This window comes from Ahaetulla prasina, chromosome 4 (genome assembly GCF_028640845.1).
Source record: "Ahaetulla prasina isolate Xishuangbanna chromosome 4, ASM2864084v1, whole genome shotgun sequence".
Lineage (NCBI taxonomy): Eukaryota > Metazoa > Chordata > Lepidosauria > Squamata > Colubridae > Ahaetulla > Ahaetulla prasina.
Window position 1 is genome coordinate 15,612,040 of NC_080542.1, and position 18,398 is coordinate 15,630,437.

Genomic DNA, 18,398 nt, shown 5'->3' on the forward strand with positions numbered 1-18,398 from the left:
CAGCTTTACTTGGAGCAGCTTACATCCGGTGATGATAACTATGACACCATGCAATATCTACATCTGTCTATGCCTGTCTTTGGGAAGGATTTGATATGTAGATAAAAATGTGAAATCCAATCTGAACAACTGGTAATTGTGTGACAAAACATAATAGTCCCCAATGAGACAGTTCCTCACTGCATAAACTGAGGGATGGAATCAAGATCATGTGAAATGTTAATACCACTTTATACTTCCTTGGTAAGGCCACACTTGGAATACTGCATCCAATTTTGGTCACCACAATGTCAAAAAATATGTTGAGACTCTAGAAAGAGTGCAGAGAAGAGGAACAAAGATGAAGAGGGGACTGGAGGATAAAACATATAAAGAAGGATTGCTGGAATTGGATATGTCTAGTCTTTTGAAACAAAGAACAAGGGGTGACATGATAGCGGTGTTCCAATATTTCAGGGGTGGCCTCAAAAAAGTCAAACTATTCTCCAAAACACCTGATGGTAGAACAAGAAGGAATGGGTGGAAACTAATGAAGGAGAGAAGCAACTTAGAATTAAGGAGAAATTTCCTGAGAGTTGGAACTATTAATCTGTGGAACAACTTGCCTCCAGAAGTTCTAAATGCTCTAACACTGGAAGTTTTGAAGTGCTCTCCAAAACATACTACATTTATAATTGCCTCCCAGGAGGAAAAGAAAGAAAACTTCCTTCCTATTCAAATCTCAGAGGAGAGGGCAACATCGAAGGTCAATGTTTCTTTACATTGTTCTTTGATTTAAATGTCAAAATGGGGAAGTTCTCGAACATGTACATATAAAAATATCAGGCAAAAACAGACTTTTTAAAACTTTCTCTTCATGAGCTGGTGTTTATCATTCAGCTCAGGTCTCATCACAATGATAAAACACTTGGGAAGAAAAATACACACTAATAAGCCAGCACTGGAGGAGATCATGGAGAAGATCTCCACAGCCAACATATATTTTCCCCTTGTGCTTAGATAGGTTGGAATAAAACACAACCAAACACTGCAGAAGACCAACATGCTGAAGGTGATCAATTTAGCTTCATTGAAACTGTCAGGTAAATTCCTAGCTAGAAAAGCAGCAGAAAAGCTAAGCAGAGCAAGAAAACCCATAAAACCCAAAACACAGTAGAACATGACCGAGTCTTCATTGCATTCCAGGATGACTTCTTCAGACATTGACTGCGTATCAAAATCTGGGTATGGTGGGGAAGTTATCAGCCACAAAGCGCAAACACATATTTGAATAAGGGAGCAGGATAGAAGAATGAAACTGACCATCCTTCCTCCCACCCATTTCCTCAATCTAGAACCAGGTTTGGTGGCCATGAAGGCTAGAACCACAACAAACGTTTTGGCCAAGACACAAGAAACTGCCACAGAAAAGATAAGACCAAATGCTGGTTGTCGAAGGAGACACACAATCGTATTGGGCCTCCCAACAAATAGAAAGACACAAAGGAAAGTGAGGAGAAGAGAAAATAGAAGTGTATAAGTGAGATTCCGGTTGTTGGCTTTGACGATGGGAGTATCTTTATGTTTCATGAATACTGTGATTACCAAAGTTGTCATTAAAGAAAAGCAAAGAGAAAGAACAGTCAGACTGATCCCCAAAGGTTCTTGATAGGACAAAAAGGTGATCCGCTTTGGAATGCACATATTTTTCCTGGGATTTGGGTATTGATCTTCTGGACATGGAGAGCAATCATCTACGTCTGAAAAAGAACACAGTGGAATTGATATAGTTATTTACAGGCAGTGTTGTACCCCATTGTTTCAGTCCTATTATATATATAGAGAAATTTCCTACCCTTCTGCTTTGATATTTTCCCCTCTGGACATAGATGGCAATCATAGCAACAAAACATCTTCCCTTCTTTCTTGGCCTTCCTGTATCCTGTCTCACAAGGAGCATTACACAAAGATAAAGGTAATATCTATCAATGAATGGAGAAGAATATATTAAGATACAGAGAGGAAAGGAAGTGTTTGGAGAGTTACTGTGGAATTAACAGATTAAAAATGAATTAGTGGGATGACATAATTTGTAATTGCTCTGAAATTATAATTAATTAAATCTCTACAAAAATTGTATTGATAGCCTTTGTTAACCATTATTACTCTTCAAAGCCAATTTCTGTACTAGTTAGGTAAAGATGTTGGTTTTCTCAACTTCTAATTTTGATGTCAGCAAACTGATGAGATTTAGTGTGATGATATGCAGCTCTTACTTCAAAAGAATAAAACCATTGTCTTTAATTAACAGGGAGACAGGAAAGTATATTTCTTAATATTCAATAGAATTTGCTAGAAAAGTAAAAAAAAAAAATCTTACTGATATCTTTTGTTTTCCAGGAAATTTGTACCTACATTAGTCAGAGATGATACCATGACACTTTCATCAATAAAGATATTTAAATGAAAGCAGACAAATTTGGATTCAAAAAGCTAACCTGGTTAAAGCCTACTGGCCATGTGATGGAATCTACAGAAATAATGAAGAACTTGTCTGCTGGAACTGTGGGATCTATCACTCCAACTTTGACCCTCGCAAATGACTGGTTTGGGAATGTGATCCAGTTGATAATATCAAATCCACCAATGAATTCTCCATTTGTATCAAAGGAGATCTTTTCACCAACACTATTGTTGAATCTGACACTTCTCAGAAAAGAATGAACCTGAAACACAGAGGCAAGCAGAGAGGAACAAAGTGATGGAGGGAGAAATAATTCATATATTCAAAACATACATATGAATGTTTCTTTAAACAAAGACAATATAAACACTTTTTTTATTTTTGTGATAGGCGAGTATCAAATAAGTAACATAACTATCATTCTAAATAGCAGTAGAGATTACATATCAGATTTCTGAAACAGAATTAACATAGAATTACAAAATAGACAACCATAAAAAATTAATGAAATTGGACTTCCAGTGGTGCTGTTGAGATGGCGCAGAGGGAAGAGAATGAGCTCCATCCTTTACCTCTGATTTTTCCATGTTTGGGGATCCCTTGAAATAGAGGGGAATCCTGGAGATCAGTGAGGTGGTGTGCAATCACCCATTGAGGCAAGGGAAGCCCTCTTTAACCCAGCGAGAAGACGTCCTGTCATTTCGCCTGATATGATTCGCCTGAGGCTGTGACAGCCCACAAGAGGACTGGAAGAAAATATTGTTGGCAAACTGTGTCTATTTTTGCTGGTGACAAACTCTCGTGCATGGTGAATGGACCTGTCAAAGTAAGAAAATATAAAAATTATTTAGCAAAACTGAAAGAAGCTCTGATAGAAAATTAGTGGCGACTAAAAGAGACTGAAAGAGACAAGCCATGACTCATCAAAAAGAAAAGTGCTGAGGGAGAAGAGTGAAAAGGAAAATAAGATTTGAATAAGACTGTAAGTGTGAAATCAAAAGTGGGAAGATATAGGATAACAGCGGAAAGAAACAGAGAGAAAAAGAAAGAAATTACGCACTGGGAATTAAAAACTATTGGAGATTAGAAGGAGAAAGATCAAAACAGAAGTAGAACGGTGATGAAGAAGTGTGTGAGATGCAAGAAATCAACTTGGGAAGGAGAGGAGAATCAGATGAAAAGATCTGGAGAACTGGGGAAAGCACTATCGAAGAGAACAGACTTGAGACCCTCAGCGAGAAAAGTGGAGAGAAAAGAGAATGACTGTGCAAAACTGGACTCTACTAGCGGAAATAAGAACGCTAAGGAGAAGCAGTGAGAGAGTGAAGTGGAAAACAAAGGGGAATGGCAGCGATAAAGAGACTTGAATATAATATAATATTGAATGACCAAGTGGAAAAGAGGACAGTGGTGTTGCGGAAATGAAGTAGGATTAGTAAAGGAGTTGAAACATCTTAAAAATTTAAAGGATACAAAAATATCCTTTAAATTTTCCATATGGAATATTGCATATGGAATATTAATAAGGCAGTTATATTATAGGCAGTGGCTATTGTTTTAGAGATAGAATAGTTTGAATAGTGCTTTTGATATTGTTTTGATATTTGATATTGTTCTTGCAATGAAAATATACTTAAAAATACATAGATCAAGTACTACCAGTAATCATTGTTTAGATAGATAATAGAGAAGAAACTATATTATATTTAATGAAGAAATATCTAAATTTTCATAAACTGAACATACAAGAGTAGAGACACCTATTATATCTATCATATTTAACTTAGCTTAATTTACTATAATTAATTAAAGGAATAGATTAAATACGGAGTAACTATAAAGAATAGTTTGTAATTGGATTGTAATTCTATAAAATATTGTTTTCTACATTTTGCTATTGGTATATAATGGTAAATTTTTGGCTGAGTAATTAAGGATAATAGAATAGAAATAGAATATTAAACTAGAATGTAAGAAACACAAATTATAAATAATAGACAAGCAACTCAGTGGATGGTAATCTGAGCAAGAATTTATAAAATCTTGGGAGAACAAAGCAGAATCCTAAAAGAAATGACTAACATTACTACTACAACCTTAAGAGCAGGGGAAAAGGCAGCATGAAGGGCCTCTGGTGGCTCAGACTGGTAAGACAGTCTGTTATTAACAGCAGCTGCTTGCAATTACTGCAGGTTCAAGCCCCACCAGGCCCAAGGTTTACTCAGCCTTCCATCCTTTATAAGGTAGGTAAAATGAGGACCCAGATTGTTGGGGGCAATAAGTTGACTTTGTATATAATATACAAATGGATGAAGACTATTGCTTGACATAGTGTAAGCCGCCCTGAGTCTTCGGAGAAGGGCGGGATATAAATGCAAATAAAAAAAAAATGAAACCTGATGGTGGCGACGGCTCTCTATTGAGCCAGATAATGATTGACATGATGCTCCCAGTAGAAAAACTCATCTGCTCAAATGTTGCAATCTACCTTGGTAACAATACAGGATACCATGATGAAACTTCAAGAGAGGATGGTTAAAAATCATGGTGACCTGAAAAGTGATATACAAACTCTGGATAATAAAATGGACTCAATTCAACAGGCAATACAAAAAAACGAACCAAGAATTAAATTGGTCGAAATAAAAACAGAACAAACTGGAAAAAAAATAGAACAGGTAGAGCAAAAACTGTTGGTGGTAAACAAGGATTTGGAAAACTCTTTGATAGATCTCGAAATGGACCAAGCCTCTTTCTACTTGAGGTTTCAAAATGTAGCCGAAACAAAAGAAGAGAACTTAGGGGAGATAATGGTGTAACTGATTCCAGAAGTCTTACAGAAAGGTAAAAGAGAAATTAAGAATGAGCTCGATGAAATATATTGAGTTCAAACTATGCAAGGCATCATCATCTCTCAAAAGAGGTGCATATTAGATTTGCACGTAAAAAAAATTGTGATGATGTATATAAAACTACAAGAGAGGAATCAATATTCTATAAAGGGACAGAAATCATTACACAAAAACAGATTCCTAGACGGATACAAGAACAAATTCTTGTATTCTACAATTCTTGGCATCTCTATTGAACACAAGGAAAATTCTTTTTAGGTGGAATGATAATAATTTGGCAAGGTAAAAAAAATAAAATTGACAATTTAGACAAAGCCCAAGAAATATTGGACCGATTAACAGGAATGGAGGAAGGTTCAAACAGTAGAGAGCAATTGGAGACAGCTAGCACCGAAGAACAAATACAAGAATCTGGAAGTGAGGAAGTGGAAGAGGGAACTAAGGTGACAATAGAAAATTGAGATGAAGGAAAGAAAAGTAAGAATGGACCACAAAGAACCACTAGAGCAACCAGAAATCAGAAACCAGCAGATAAATAAGAAAATAGAAACAAGAACCCAATTACTATCAAAATATGTAAATGGACTGAATGACTAGATAAAAAGGAAAAAGATATTTTCAAAATTAGCAAAGCAGAATGTAGATATAAAATGTCTCCAGGAGGCACACATTAGAAAACAAGATAGAAAATACCTGGAATCCAACAAATTGGGAAGCTTGTTTGCAGCACTATCAGAAAAAAGGAAAGGAGGGGTAGTGGTATATATCAGAAAAGAAATAATAGCTAAATCTATGAGGATCCTAAAGGAAGAGTAGTTTTGGTAGAAACGATAACAGGGGAAACCAAAATGTTATTAATTAACTTATACGCTCCCAACAAAAAACAGAAAGAATTTTATAGGAAAATGCATGATATGATTATTGAGGTGGATTACCAAAATGTATGTATAGTGGGTGATTATAATGGAATAATAGATATAAAAATGATTATATTTGTAATAAAAAAACAAAAAAAGAGGAATGTATTACCAAAAACTTTTTTAGTATGGCTGAAGAATTGAATCTGAAGAATGCATGGAGACTATTAAACTCCAGGGAAAACCTTACTCCGATCAGAATGGCTTTCTCCCACTGAGGCAAATTATTTATTTGTTTGTTTGTTTGTTTATTTATTTATTTATTTATTTTATTTTATTTTATTTTATTTATTTATTATTTATTTATTTTTGTCACACAGTATATATAAGCATAAGCATGAAATAATTATACAATATATAAGCATATATATGAGTATGAGTTGTAATAACTATATTAATTGGATATTACGAAGGAAAACAATAGGACAGGAATGGTAGGCACGTTTGTGCTCTTATGCGTGCCCCTTACAGACCTCTTAGGAATGGGGTGAGGTCAATGGTAGATAGTTTTTGGTTGAAGCTTTGGGGATTTTGGGAAGAGACCACAGAGTCAGGTAGTGTGTTCCAAGCATTAACAATTCTGTTACTGAAGTCATATTTTCTGCAATCAAGATTGGAGCAGTTAACATTAAGCTTAAATCTATTGTGTGCTTGTGTATTGTTGCGATTGAAGCTGAAGCAGTCTTTGACAGGAAGGACATTGTAATAGATGATTCTATGAGTTAAACTCAGGTCATGTCGAAGGCAGCGTCGTTCTAAATTTTCTAAACCCAGGATTTCAAGTCTGGTGGCATAAGGTATTTTGTTGTATTCGGAGAATTGGAGAACTCTTCTTGTAAAATATTTCTGGACACGTTCAATTGATGTCAGAAATGTGGTATGGGTTCCAGACAGTCGAGCTGTATTCAAGAATTGGTCTAGCAAATGTTTTATATGCTCTGGTTAGTAGTGTAGTGTTTTTGGAGAAGAAACTACGCAAGATTAGGTTTACAACTTTTAAGGCCTTTTTTGCGATGTAGGAGGTTCCTGACCACTCTGAGGATCCTGACCACTCGGGGAATGGGAAAAGACAGAGGGACCGGAGCGCGAGATCATTCGCAGATAATGTTCATGCCCCCCCAACATGATATGGTCCCCTGCTTCCACCATTTCTGCCCCTCCAGTTACTGTGCTAATGGAATGACCCTCATGGAACCTGCTCCACCCCCTCATGGAGTCTGCCTCCACCCCCATCCCCGAACCCAAGCTAGCAACGATGCGAGCCTTTGCAGAATCTGGTCATATCCTCATCCCTCCCCTTGGTGGGTTTTCCCCCAAACCCACCCTAACCCTCCCTCCCCTTAAAAACCGATTAAAACGCTCTTTTAAAAAAAAACCTAAGATCTTTCTTAGCTGCATGCCACCTCTCGGGATTCCAAAATCCGTCATCGAGGTAGGGCCTCAATAGAGCGGAGGGCCATTTCTGCGAGAGATCTCACAGACCAAGAAGAGTCGCTAGCGAATACATGTATATTGCGAAGCATGGAGGGTAGTCTCCTCCCGGCCAGTCCAGATGTTAAACAGACAAGTTTCCGACTAGGAACAGATGGAAGAAGTCAGTCCACGATTGAAAATGATGTTAGGGTCGACAATGTTCAGCAGCATCAATGCAAACCCTCAAAGGAGAAAACGTTGCAGCCAATGTCACCACTGTCACTGCTGCATGATGCTGCCGTCGTCAGAAGACGCCACAATCACCATCACAGCAGCCGTATTTCCATTCAGACCAACCCCCCATAACTCCCGGGGGGGAGCTCCAGGTGGTCTCCAGGTGGTCTCCAAAGGGCTTCAAGGTCTCCAAGCCTCCAAAGGGCTCCAAAAAAGAAAACCCCCGCAGGGCCCAGGGAGGGGGGGTGCGAGGCCTCCATTCCAGAGGAATATCGCCAGTCATCACCACCACCCAAATGTAACAGCCCCCCAAGATCTCTGTGGAGCTTCAAAGGGCTCCGTGGGGCCTTGTAGGGCTCCGTGGGGGGTCTGCAATGTCTTCAGGGGAAGGTCCATGGGGACCTTCCATGTCTCTGGGGGGGCCTGATCTTTTTAGGGCTCCATGGTGGTTCCATGGGGCTTTGTGGGAGGACTGGGTGATTCGTGGGGGCTTCATGGGGGCTTCATGAGGGGGGGGCATGATGGATCCATAGGGCTCCACGGAGAAACCTCCCTGCTTCCTCACCGCTGCCACCCCCACCGCTAGTCATCTCTGCCTCCCCTACGGCCATGGATAAATAGAAATGGCCGCAGAATAGAAATGGCTGCAGAAAAAACACCATTTGGAGGCGCCGTCCTGTCAGCTCCTCAGCTGCCGCCGTCACCATTTTCAGCCTGGCCGGCCAGGCCTCTTACCGCTCGCCGCTATTTACCACTCCCCCGGCCTCGTTTCGCTCCCAGACACATTTCCCAGGCAGAGGGGGAGTTCTACTAGCCGGGCCAGGGGTCGAAAGGATCTAAAAATCGATTCCCTGGCTCGGACCAGCCGAAAAGACCGCCAACTGCCGTTCTGTGTTCAGCTCCGCAGCACCATCTTGGGCATGCGTGTGATATATCTATATATGAAAATGCCTGGGTAGGTGTCAACAATGGAAGCAATGATACACCCAGGTGACATGGATATAAATAAAAGAGTCAAATATTATGAAATTTTAGATGCCCAATGAAATTTTAAAAATAGGCAAGACTTGGAGAAACAAGCAATTAACATTGATTGATGGCCTTACCTATAAGTAAAATTGCAGTATTTAAAAGATAAAGAGGAATATGGAATTGAATTGGCTCCGCAGCACTTAGATAATTATTGATTGGCTCAGATGAAAAATTAATAACTAAATTCTATAAGTATTTTTTGGAATTTGACAAAGCAGAAGAAACAGTGAAGGGAGTAATGATAGCATGGGCAAAAAATGAAGGGCACAACATTGAATTCGATGAATGGGAAACAATTTGGAACAGAAATTATAAAATAACAAGATCGGCAAAATATAAAGAAAATCAATACAAAATGTTCTACCGCTGGCATTTGGCTCCCTCAAGATTGGCAAAAATATATCCAAATTTAACCCCAAATTGTTGGAAATGTGGACAGAAGCCTTCTATCATTCATGGTGGCTGTGTCCAGAATCGAAAAAATATTGGAAAAAAATAAAAAATTGGTTACAGGAAATAACCGCTGTTCAACTGGAATATACAACAGAATTGTTCCTTCTAGGGATAATGAGAAAACTTATGACAAGAAAACAAGACATATGATTATATATATAACAACTGTGGCAAGATTGGCCTTTGCGTAATGTTGGAAGAATGTAAAGATGCCTTACGAGGACTTAATAAAAAACTTTTTAAAAAAATAATTAAAAGAAATTTTATCCATGCTGAAATGGATAAACTATCATTGGAACTGAGTGGAAAGAGAGACTTGGAGTATTATTTATCATGGGAGAAATGGTACAAATGGATTGAAAACAGAAGACTAAAACAGACTCAGACATAGTAAAAAATTTGATGAAGTAAAATGTATAGAATATAAAAACTTTGTAGTGATATCTAGTGTAAATGGTCACAGTTCTGCACAAAATTTTTCTTTTTTGTATTTTTGTATTGCTGTATTTACTTTTTTTGTTTTTTTGTTTGTTTTAAAATTAATAAAATATGGTTTAAAAAATAATGAAATCAAAAAATAATGAGATGGTTAGGTATTGTCATTAGTACAATGAACCTTAATTTGGGCAAATTCTAGAACACAGCGGAGAACAGGAGGGTCATTGCTATGGTTCCTGGAGTTGCAAGAGTCGGACAAGACTTAGTGACTGAATACCAATATTAATAACTGAAACAGCACAGGATCCCTAAAGTACAGGGGTTCAATGTTTAATGACTGCTTGTTCAGCAACCATCTGAAATTGTAACAGTGCAGAACAAGTGATAATTATGACTTCCTTACTGTGCTCATATGATCACAATCCTGGAAGTCAGCAATTGGGTTTTATTTCTGACTGTCATGGCATCCCACAGTTACTTGATTGTGATTTGCAATCTATCTTTCCAGCTTTCCACAAGCAATGTCAATGTGTAAAAGCTAGAAGGAAAATGGAAGTTGTGATGACATGAATGCCGTGCTTTAAAAACTATGCAATCCTCACTTAATAATGCTAACTGGGGTCTGCCAAAATTATTGTTGCTAAACCGTAAGGTCAAGTGATGTCACAACTTATCCCTGAGCAATGGAAATTCAGGTCCCAATGACCATCATTAAGTAAGGGCTGTAGCTGAAGATAGACTTATTTTTACACATTAAAACCTAAAATTAACGACCTACTCCCAAAATATGACCTAACATTATTTTTCATGCTGCTTGCAATATAAGCCCTACCCCTCCAAATAAGCCCTACTTCAGAGCATCAGCAGCAAGTGTGGGTTGGTGGGAGTAGCCAGGTGGCAAGCATGCGCACAGGGCAAGAGGTGTCCAGAAGCAAGTGCAGCCTGTGTGCATCCAGGGAGGAAGGAACGTCATCCATTCCACCACCTATCTTTCCTTGCAGAGTGTGGGCAAAGCTGGTGGACCCTGTTGGACAGTGGGAACTGAGAAGGCAGGAGCTATGCCATGGCACCAACCCCCACCACACCATTTCCTGGCTGTGTGAGGTGGTGCACTTAGCATGGTTCTACTGGCAGCAGGAGGGCACTCTGAACATCATAGATCTGGGACGACTCACGCCATGCCAGGCAGGAGCAGCCCAGTAGGGCAGCCAAGAGCAGCACTACCAGGAGGGTAAAGAGTTCCCATGAAGCCTGCAGTTGAGAAATGTCCTTGAAGCAGCAGGGCAAGCAAGCATTGAAACAGAGAGGATGAGGCTGGTGGGCTGACATCTCCTGTACGTGAAAAAAGTAAGAGACACCCAATTATTTCAATCCCTAAAAGAAAATAAGACCGGGACCTATTTTTCAGGGAAACATGATATATTCTACCTAAGAAATAAAATCTCAATAGAAGAGGTTAGACAATAGGAATTGAGGACCAAAGGGCAATGGCATTTCTTTTATTGGATGCATTAAAGTAGAGCCAGAGTCAACATTAGCAGGAGCTGCTGGAATTTAAAATCCTGCATTAAGTGGATGCTGAATTTGATGGCTGAAATGTCCATCATTTGAAATCTATGATTGTTTCATCCAATGGGAGTACACTGTGCCGAAGTGGTGCAGTGGTTAGAGTGCAGTACTGTAGGCTATTTCAGCTACTTCAACTGACTGCTAGCTGCAGATCAGCAGTTCAAATCTCACCAGCTCAAGGTTAAATCAGCCTTCCATCCCTCTGAGGTGGGTAAAATAAGGACCCAGATTGTTGGGGGCAACCTTGTAAACTGCTTAGAGAGGGCTTTAAAAGCACTTTGAAGTGGTATATAAGTTTAAGTGCTATTGCTATTGCTAAATATCTTTTTTAAAAAAGAGTCAAATTAACATCCCACCTTGGCCCTCTTTTATTAAGTGCCTGAGATATTAAATGCAGGTGACTCTCAAATGGTCTATGACATGGTCAGAACCAATGCCTCATAAAATGGGAACATTCCAGCATGCTGAATCTTTGAGTAAGAATGACACAAATTATCAGTCCTTCCTCTTCCACCCATGGATTGTATGGGAAGAGCCTCATCACGAAATGCCAAAAAATATTGGCATGATTCAGTGGTGAATCCACTTACCTTCGCTACCGGTTCGCTATCGTGAACGCACATGCACAGAACGTTCGTGATCACGTCCGGGCGGTGGGCGGAGTCTCCCACTGCCGCTGCAACTGGTTTGCGCAAACCTACCACTGACATGATTGTACTTTCAACAATCAATTAACTATGTCGGCAAATGCAAACATTCCAAATAAAGCATATATAACAACAACAAGAATAATGTTACACAATACACCTTCAGCATTCAATAATAACCTCCTTCCATTTATTCATAGACTGAATTTATGGAACAATAAGGAAGTGGCTTCCCAGGATGGAGGGGAAGCATTTCAGAGTAGTAAAAGACAACTCAGGTTGGATATTGTGTCTGTGAGAAAGAGGAGTAACCTAACCTCCCTAATAATTCACAAAATAAATTGAAGTAACAGATAGTGGAGTGCTCAGATTGTCAAAAGTTTATCTATAGATATAAAACAAGAAGAAATCATCTTAGAAGAATTACTATCTCTCATTCTTGATTTTGGTCTTGAGAGGAAGTTAATTTCATGGAGTGAAAGATATTCTACAAAATTTTGTAGAATGCCATTTACAATTTTAATATCAGCATATGAATATTTGGATTACTTAATCTATTACTCTCACTTTTGGGTTTTCAGACATCAATATCCCTGGATTGATTTGCTAGAGCTTGTGGTCACATGTTGCAATACAGCTATAGTGGTTTCTGCACTACTCTGCTAACAGACTTACCTGCCACCACACATGATTGTGAAAATGTTTCTTCCTTTCTTTCATCATTGTTGTTTCTCTAGATTCGGATAGAGAGAGAGATTGCAAAGCATGTGCCACAGCATAGACTGCGTTGTAAATATTGTAACTCTGGCTACTCATGCTTGTTTCAAACACAGATGTAGGAAGGGTTTCAAGCTTTTCCTGTCCAGTGCATTTTTTCTGAGACGCCTCCATTTTTGAGTTTGAGAAAAAACAACTGAATGCCTGTTCCCAGAAATCTTTCCTAAAATGATCATTTTGATTGTTGCTTGGATTTAGATTTTGAAGGAATTCCTGGAAGTTTTGGATTTCCTTTTTGTGAACAGCAAAGGATAAAGCACCATGTAGGAAATGGATATCCCAAGATTTATGTAAGGAAATTGAAGTATAATCTGTTTGAGCAGTTGTAAGCCAAATCTTATTCTTCTTTGGTATATCATCCACTTCTGAAAACCGGAGAATAGTTCTCAGAACTAATAAAGACTCAATTTCACCATATAAAATTATCACATTGGCTGTGCTGTTCATGAGAACATGGTATATATGTAGCACTTCATCTACGGTTTCATCAAAATCGCTGTAAAAAGCTCCATTTGGTAACTCTGCTATGAATTCAGTGCAGATGCCATGCTCAGAAAATATGGGGAGTACCTCCTGGAGAAATTTCTCTCCTTTCTCATCCTTTACTACAAGAATTCCAATCCAGATCCATCTAAAATACAGCAATAAATGGAGGAGGCCCTTACGTTGGTGGGATTCATTTGGAAACATTTGTTGGAAGAAAACTGCTTGAGTCTCTTTATCTATGACTGGAGCAGAACCATAGGTCAACTACAGAAAGATAAACATATGTAAATGCAAAGTTTTATGTGAGCCTCTGAAAACGTATATATTCATTTCAGTTGGGTATCTTTGACCTTTTATCCTGAAATTAGGCAACTAGTTGTGTTTATTATGAAATATTAACCAAGATGTCATTTCTGAGGTATCAGTAAATATATTTTTTGTGAAATTAGTTTTATTGTGAACATTTCAAAGTTGAACCTTAGTTCAATGCCTGGAACTGTCCGTCGCCTTCGACAAGACCTAAGTTTAACTCACAGAATCATCTATTGTAATGTCCTTCCTGTCAAAGACTACTTCAGCTTTAATTGCAATAATACAAGGGCAACCAATAGATTTAAACTTAATGTAAACCGCTTTAATCTAGATTGCAGAAAATATGACTTCTGCAACAGAATCATCAGTGCTTGGAATACTTTACCTGACTCTGTGGTCTCTTCCCATAATCCTAATAGCTTTAACCAAAAACTTTCTACTATTGACCTCACCCCATTCCTAAGAGGACCATAAGGGGCGTGCATAAGCGCACAAACGTGCCTACCGTTCCTGTCCTATTGTTTTTCTTTTCTTCTTCCTATATATGTTTATATGTGTATATACTATATAATCTTTTTGTATGATGTTGTGACAAAAATAAATAAATAAATAAATAAATAAACTGGGGTATATTTTGCTGTGTAAAATATTCCCAATATCTGTTCAGTTTGACAATTATTCTTGCTGTTGTGCTCATTTTATCAAGCAGATAATGATATCTAGGAATCTGAAAGGTTTCTCTTTTTACAAAAAGAAGCATCCAATGTAGGTGGAGGTATGGCAAAATAATAATATCTATCTTCAGCACATCTTACCTGAGGAACTTTGTAAATTCCCAGTACAGTTGCCATGTGAAGAGAGATGTCAGGTGCCCCAATAACAGCAGCCAAGGTATTTGTGATCCCAGACTTGTAGTTAGGGATGAATTTGCCCTGAGAGAAAGGTAGATTCATTGAGGCGAAGTAAGTCCAGCTGGGACTATAGTTACTGTTAAAAATATGGAAGCCCAGCGTGACATTGAGTAGGATCTGGGGATTTTCATTGATCTCTTTTACAGTAAACACTAAAGCCAGGATATGCTGGTAATTCTGAAAAACTATCCTGGAAAACAGAATTAAAAACAGCACATTAAGAAAGGTCTGCTTTACATTATGGCACTTAAAATCCTTTCGAACAACACATTTTGTGGAATGGGTGAAACAATTCTTATTTCTATGTTTCTATGGGTGAGAATGGTTCACTGTCACACTGCAGGTTGTAAGAATGGGTTATATGGAAAAGGAAATTGCTACATTTTGGTACCTGAAATAAAGAATGAGAAAATATATGGGAAATATGTGGTTTCCCTTCCTAATGGTAGTAACAGCTTCATATTCCTATGAAGTATGGAATTAAACCTGTATATTAATAGATCTTGAGCCGTGATTTGTTAAAAATGGAGATTTGATCTCTATCTAAACTTTATCTGGAAACTGAAGTAAAATATAAGATCAGATAAAACAAACCTAGGATCCTATTTTAGATGTTTATATCATGGGATTTTGCCATTAGAGGAAAATATTTCAAGCATCATGTGATTTATTTTATTTATTTTTATTTTATTTATTTATTTTATTTTGTCACAACAATATATGTAGGTGTCATACAAAAGATTATATAGTATATAAACACATATATGAGTAAATATAAGGAGGTATAAGCATATATATAGGCACGTTTGTGCGCTTATGCACGCCTCTTATGGTCCTCTTAGGAATGGGGTGAGGTCAATAGTAGAAAGTTTTTGGATAAAAGTTTTAGGATTATGGGAAGAGACCACAGAGTCACGTAAAGTATTCCAAGCACTGATGATTCTGTTACAGAAGTCATATTTTCTGCAATAAACAAAGTTCAGAGCTTGACAATAAATCAGTGATATACTTACATAAGTCCATCATGAAATGCTTGGGAAGGATGTTGACTGAAATCAATGGGGTCAGAAAATATCACAATTGCAGAAATAATGCCAGCAATGTTAACATCTCCAAGCTGATGATAGGTGTGCTGAATAGGAAGAGGCTCACGAAAGTCACATTGAAGATTAGGATTCCTGCACATCCCTTCAGGCAATACTATTAACAGTAACGCCACAAATACTAACATATTCCATGTGTGTCTTCTTTCTATGTAGAAATGCCTCTGTCTGCTACAAGATCTTTGAAATAGACTAGAGAGATCTGCCTCCTGGACTTGTTCTTCAGACAAATCTAGAGAGTGCAACATGCTATCAAATCAACTCACAGAGCATTGGAGCTCCCAGCCATGGGCTGGAATAGGATGGAGACAATAATTATAATTATTCAGTGTCAGTTGCTCCTATTTTCATGGAGTCCCATAGTATTTGGAAGAGACAAACTGGATAATTTCATAATGATAGGGAGACAGTCCCAAATGTGAACAAAACATGTAAGGACTTGTAGAGGCAGAAACACATGAGCAACAGGACAAAAAAATAAAATCATTGGCTCCATAAAGAGAAATAGACATTTAAATGTATGTATGTATAAAGGCATTACCATAATTCTATTCTATCCTATCCTATCCTATCCTATCCTATCCTATCCTATCCTATCCTATCCTATCCTATCCTATCCTATCCTATCCTATCCTATCCTATCCATTCTTACAGTACAGTACACCACATTCTCTACCCCACTGCACTGCACTCCATTCCAGCTTGTGTAATGCAGTTATTGTGGGCTTTCATGTAATACTACAGAGGAATTATTGAATCTGTCATCTGCACCTGTATAAATGTCTGGTTTGGTTCTGCAACCCAACAAGACAGACACAGACTTCAGAGGATAATTAGAATGGCAGAAAAAAACAATTGCTACCAACCTGCCTTCCACTGAGGACCTGTACACTGGACAAGTCAAAAAGAGGGCTGTGAAAATATTTACAGACTCCTCATACCCTGGACATAAACTGTTTCAACTCCTACCTTCAAAATGACACTACAGAGCACTGCACACCAGAATAACTAGACACAAGAACAGTTTCTTCCCGAACGCCATCACTCTGCTAAACAAATAATTCCCTCAACACTGTCAAACTATTTACTAAGTCTGCACTACTATTAATCTTCTCACCGTTCCCACCACCCATCTTCTTCCACTTGTGACTATATGACTGTAATTTTGTTGCTTGTATCCTTACAATTTATATTGATATTGTTTCCTGATTGCTTATTTGTACCCTATGACTATCATTAGGTGTTGTACCTTAGCTTTCTTGATGAATGTATCTTTTAGTTTATGTAAACTGAGAGCATATGCATCAAGACAAATTCCTTGTGTGTCCATAACACTTGGCCAATAAAAAATTCTCTTCTCTTCTCTTCTCTTCTCTTCTCTTCTCTTCTCTTCTCTTCTCTTCTCTTCTCTTCTCTTCTCTTCTCAAGCATTTTCACCATGGGTTGATTGCTTCACTTTTTAAATGAATTGTTATTTATATGATATAGTCATTGGTATTTTCATGATTGATTCTTTTACATCATCAATATTTGACCATAGGAAGACTTGTGAAACATCACAATGAGACTGGTAGGACTACCAATTTAATAAATCCATCAATTACAACTCTGGTCCAACTAAGAGTGCCTTTTTCTTTATTTCATTCATGAGTTCAAGATGAGATTGAAGAAAATATCTTTTGGGTAAAGTATAAATCAAAAAAGGACGCATGCTTGCATCATACAGACTTCAAAGCAGGGAAAGATACAAATTTCAAGTTCCCACAATCCATTAGAGTACAAAATATTGAACCAGTCAGGATCAAACTACTGGCAGTTTTCAGAACTAGACTCCAGTACTGCATTCTAATCACTGTGCCACCACAGTTCTATGATGCCTCACTAAATGATTGCACCGCTTAATAATGAACATTGGGATCCCAATTGTGGTTGTAAGTTGCAGGCTACCTGAAGTTTGAGATCATGTTGGCAAATGTCTCAGCTCACCACTAGAGGGCAGGGAACGGGCCACAAAATCTGTCTTCTTCAAAGGCAGAAAGAAAATTGCAGGTGTGGGGAAGGGAGGCGGAGGATGAGGGGGAGAAACAATTGTTCACCGAGACATCCCATCAACTGATGAAATTTATTTGAATTGACTAGAATTATTTTTTGTGCCAAAGATTTCTTCGATCTTTACTATTGAGAAGAAGACATATGGCCAGCTTTTGAATTTACCGCATGTTTTGTAGGTGATGACTACAAGTGGTGTGCATCAGGGGATTCCCTCTTTCTGATTGCTTCAGGAAAAAAAATCATAGACCTTCCCTGTTTAAACAAATTCCCATTTGTATTTAACTGCACTTCTTTTTACACATCCTATTATATATGAATTAAGATGACTAGTAAAGACAAATTTACAATTCACATTTAACCAATACATTTAGTCAGAGCTCACCATAACATACTAAAATGTGTCAATATATCAATAATGTCAATAAATACATCAATACGTTAATTTGTTCTGTAATTGTGCAGGGAAGCGGAACAAAGATGATGAGGGGACTGGAGGATAAAACATATAAAGAAGGATTGCTGGAACTAGATATGTTTAGCCTTATGAAATTATTATTATTTATTTATTTTTTATTTTTTATTAGATTTATAAACCGCCCTTCTCCCGAAGGACTCAGGGCGGTGTACAGCCAGAATAAAAAAGCAATATACAGTTAAAAATACAGGTAAAAAACTTATTATACAATGTGGCCGAATTTATAATAAGTAAGAATCTAAAAAACCCCAATTAAAACCAAAGAGAAATTTAGAAGTTAAAAC

At 37.9% G+C, this 18,398-nt stretch overlaps 1 protein-coding gene across 1 annotated transcript; it reads right to left on the minus strand.

The window, feature by feature from the left end:
* Nucleotides 1-840: 840 nt before the first annotated feature.
* Nucleotides 841-15,670, minus strand: LOC131197999 (vomeronasal type-2 receptor 26-like). Its single transcript, XM_058182508.1, has 7 exons — nt 15,498-15,670; nt 14,389-14,674; nt 12,674-13,525; nt 10,911-11,114; nt 2,478-2,705; nt 1,835-1,961; nt 841-1,739 (listed from the first exon to the last, which is right to left on the minus strand). The coding sequence occupies exons 1-7, from the start codon at nt 15,668-15,670 to the stop codon at nt 841-843; spliced, it is 2,769 nt and encodes a 922-aa protein (XP_058038491.1).
* Between the last annotated feature and the right edge of the window lie 2,728 nt (nt 15,671-18,398).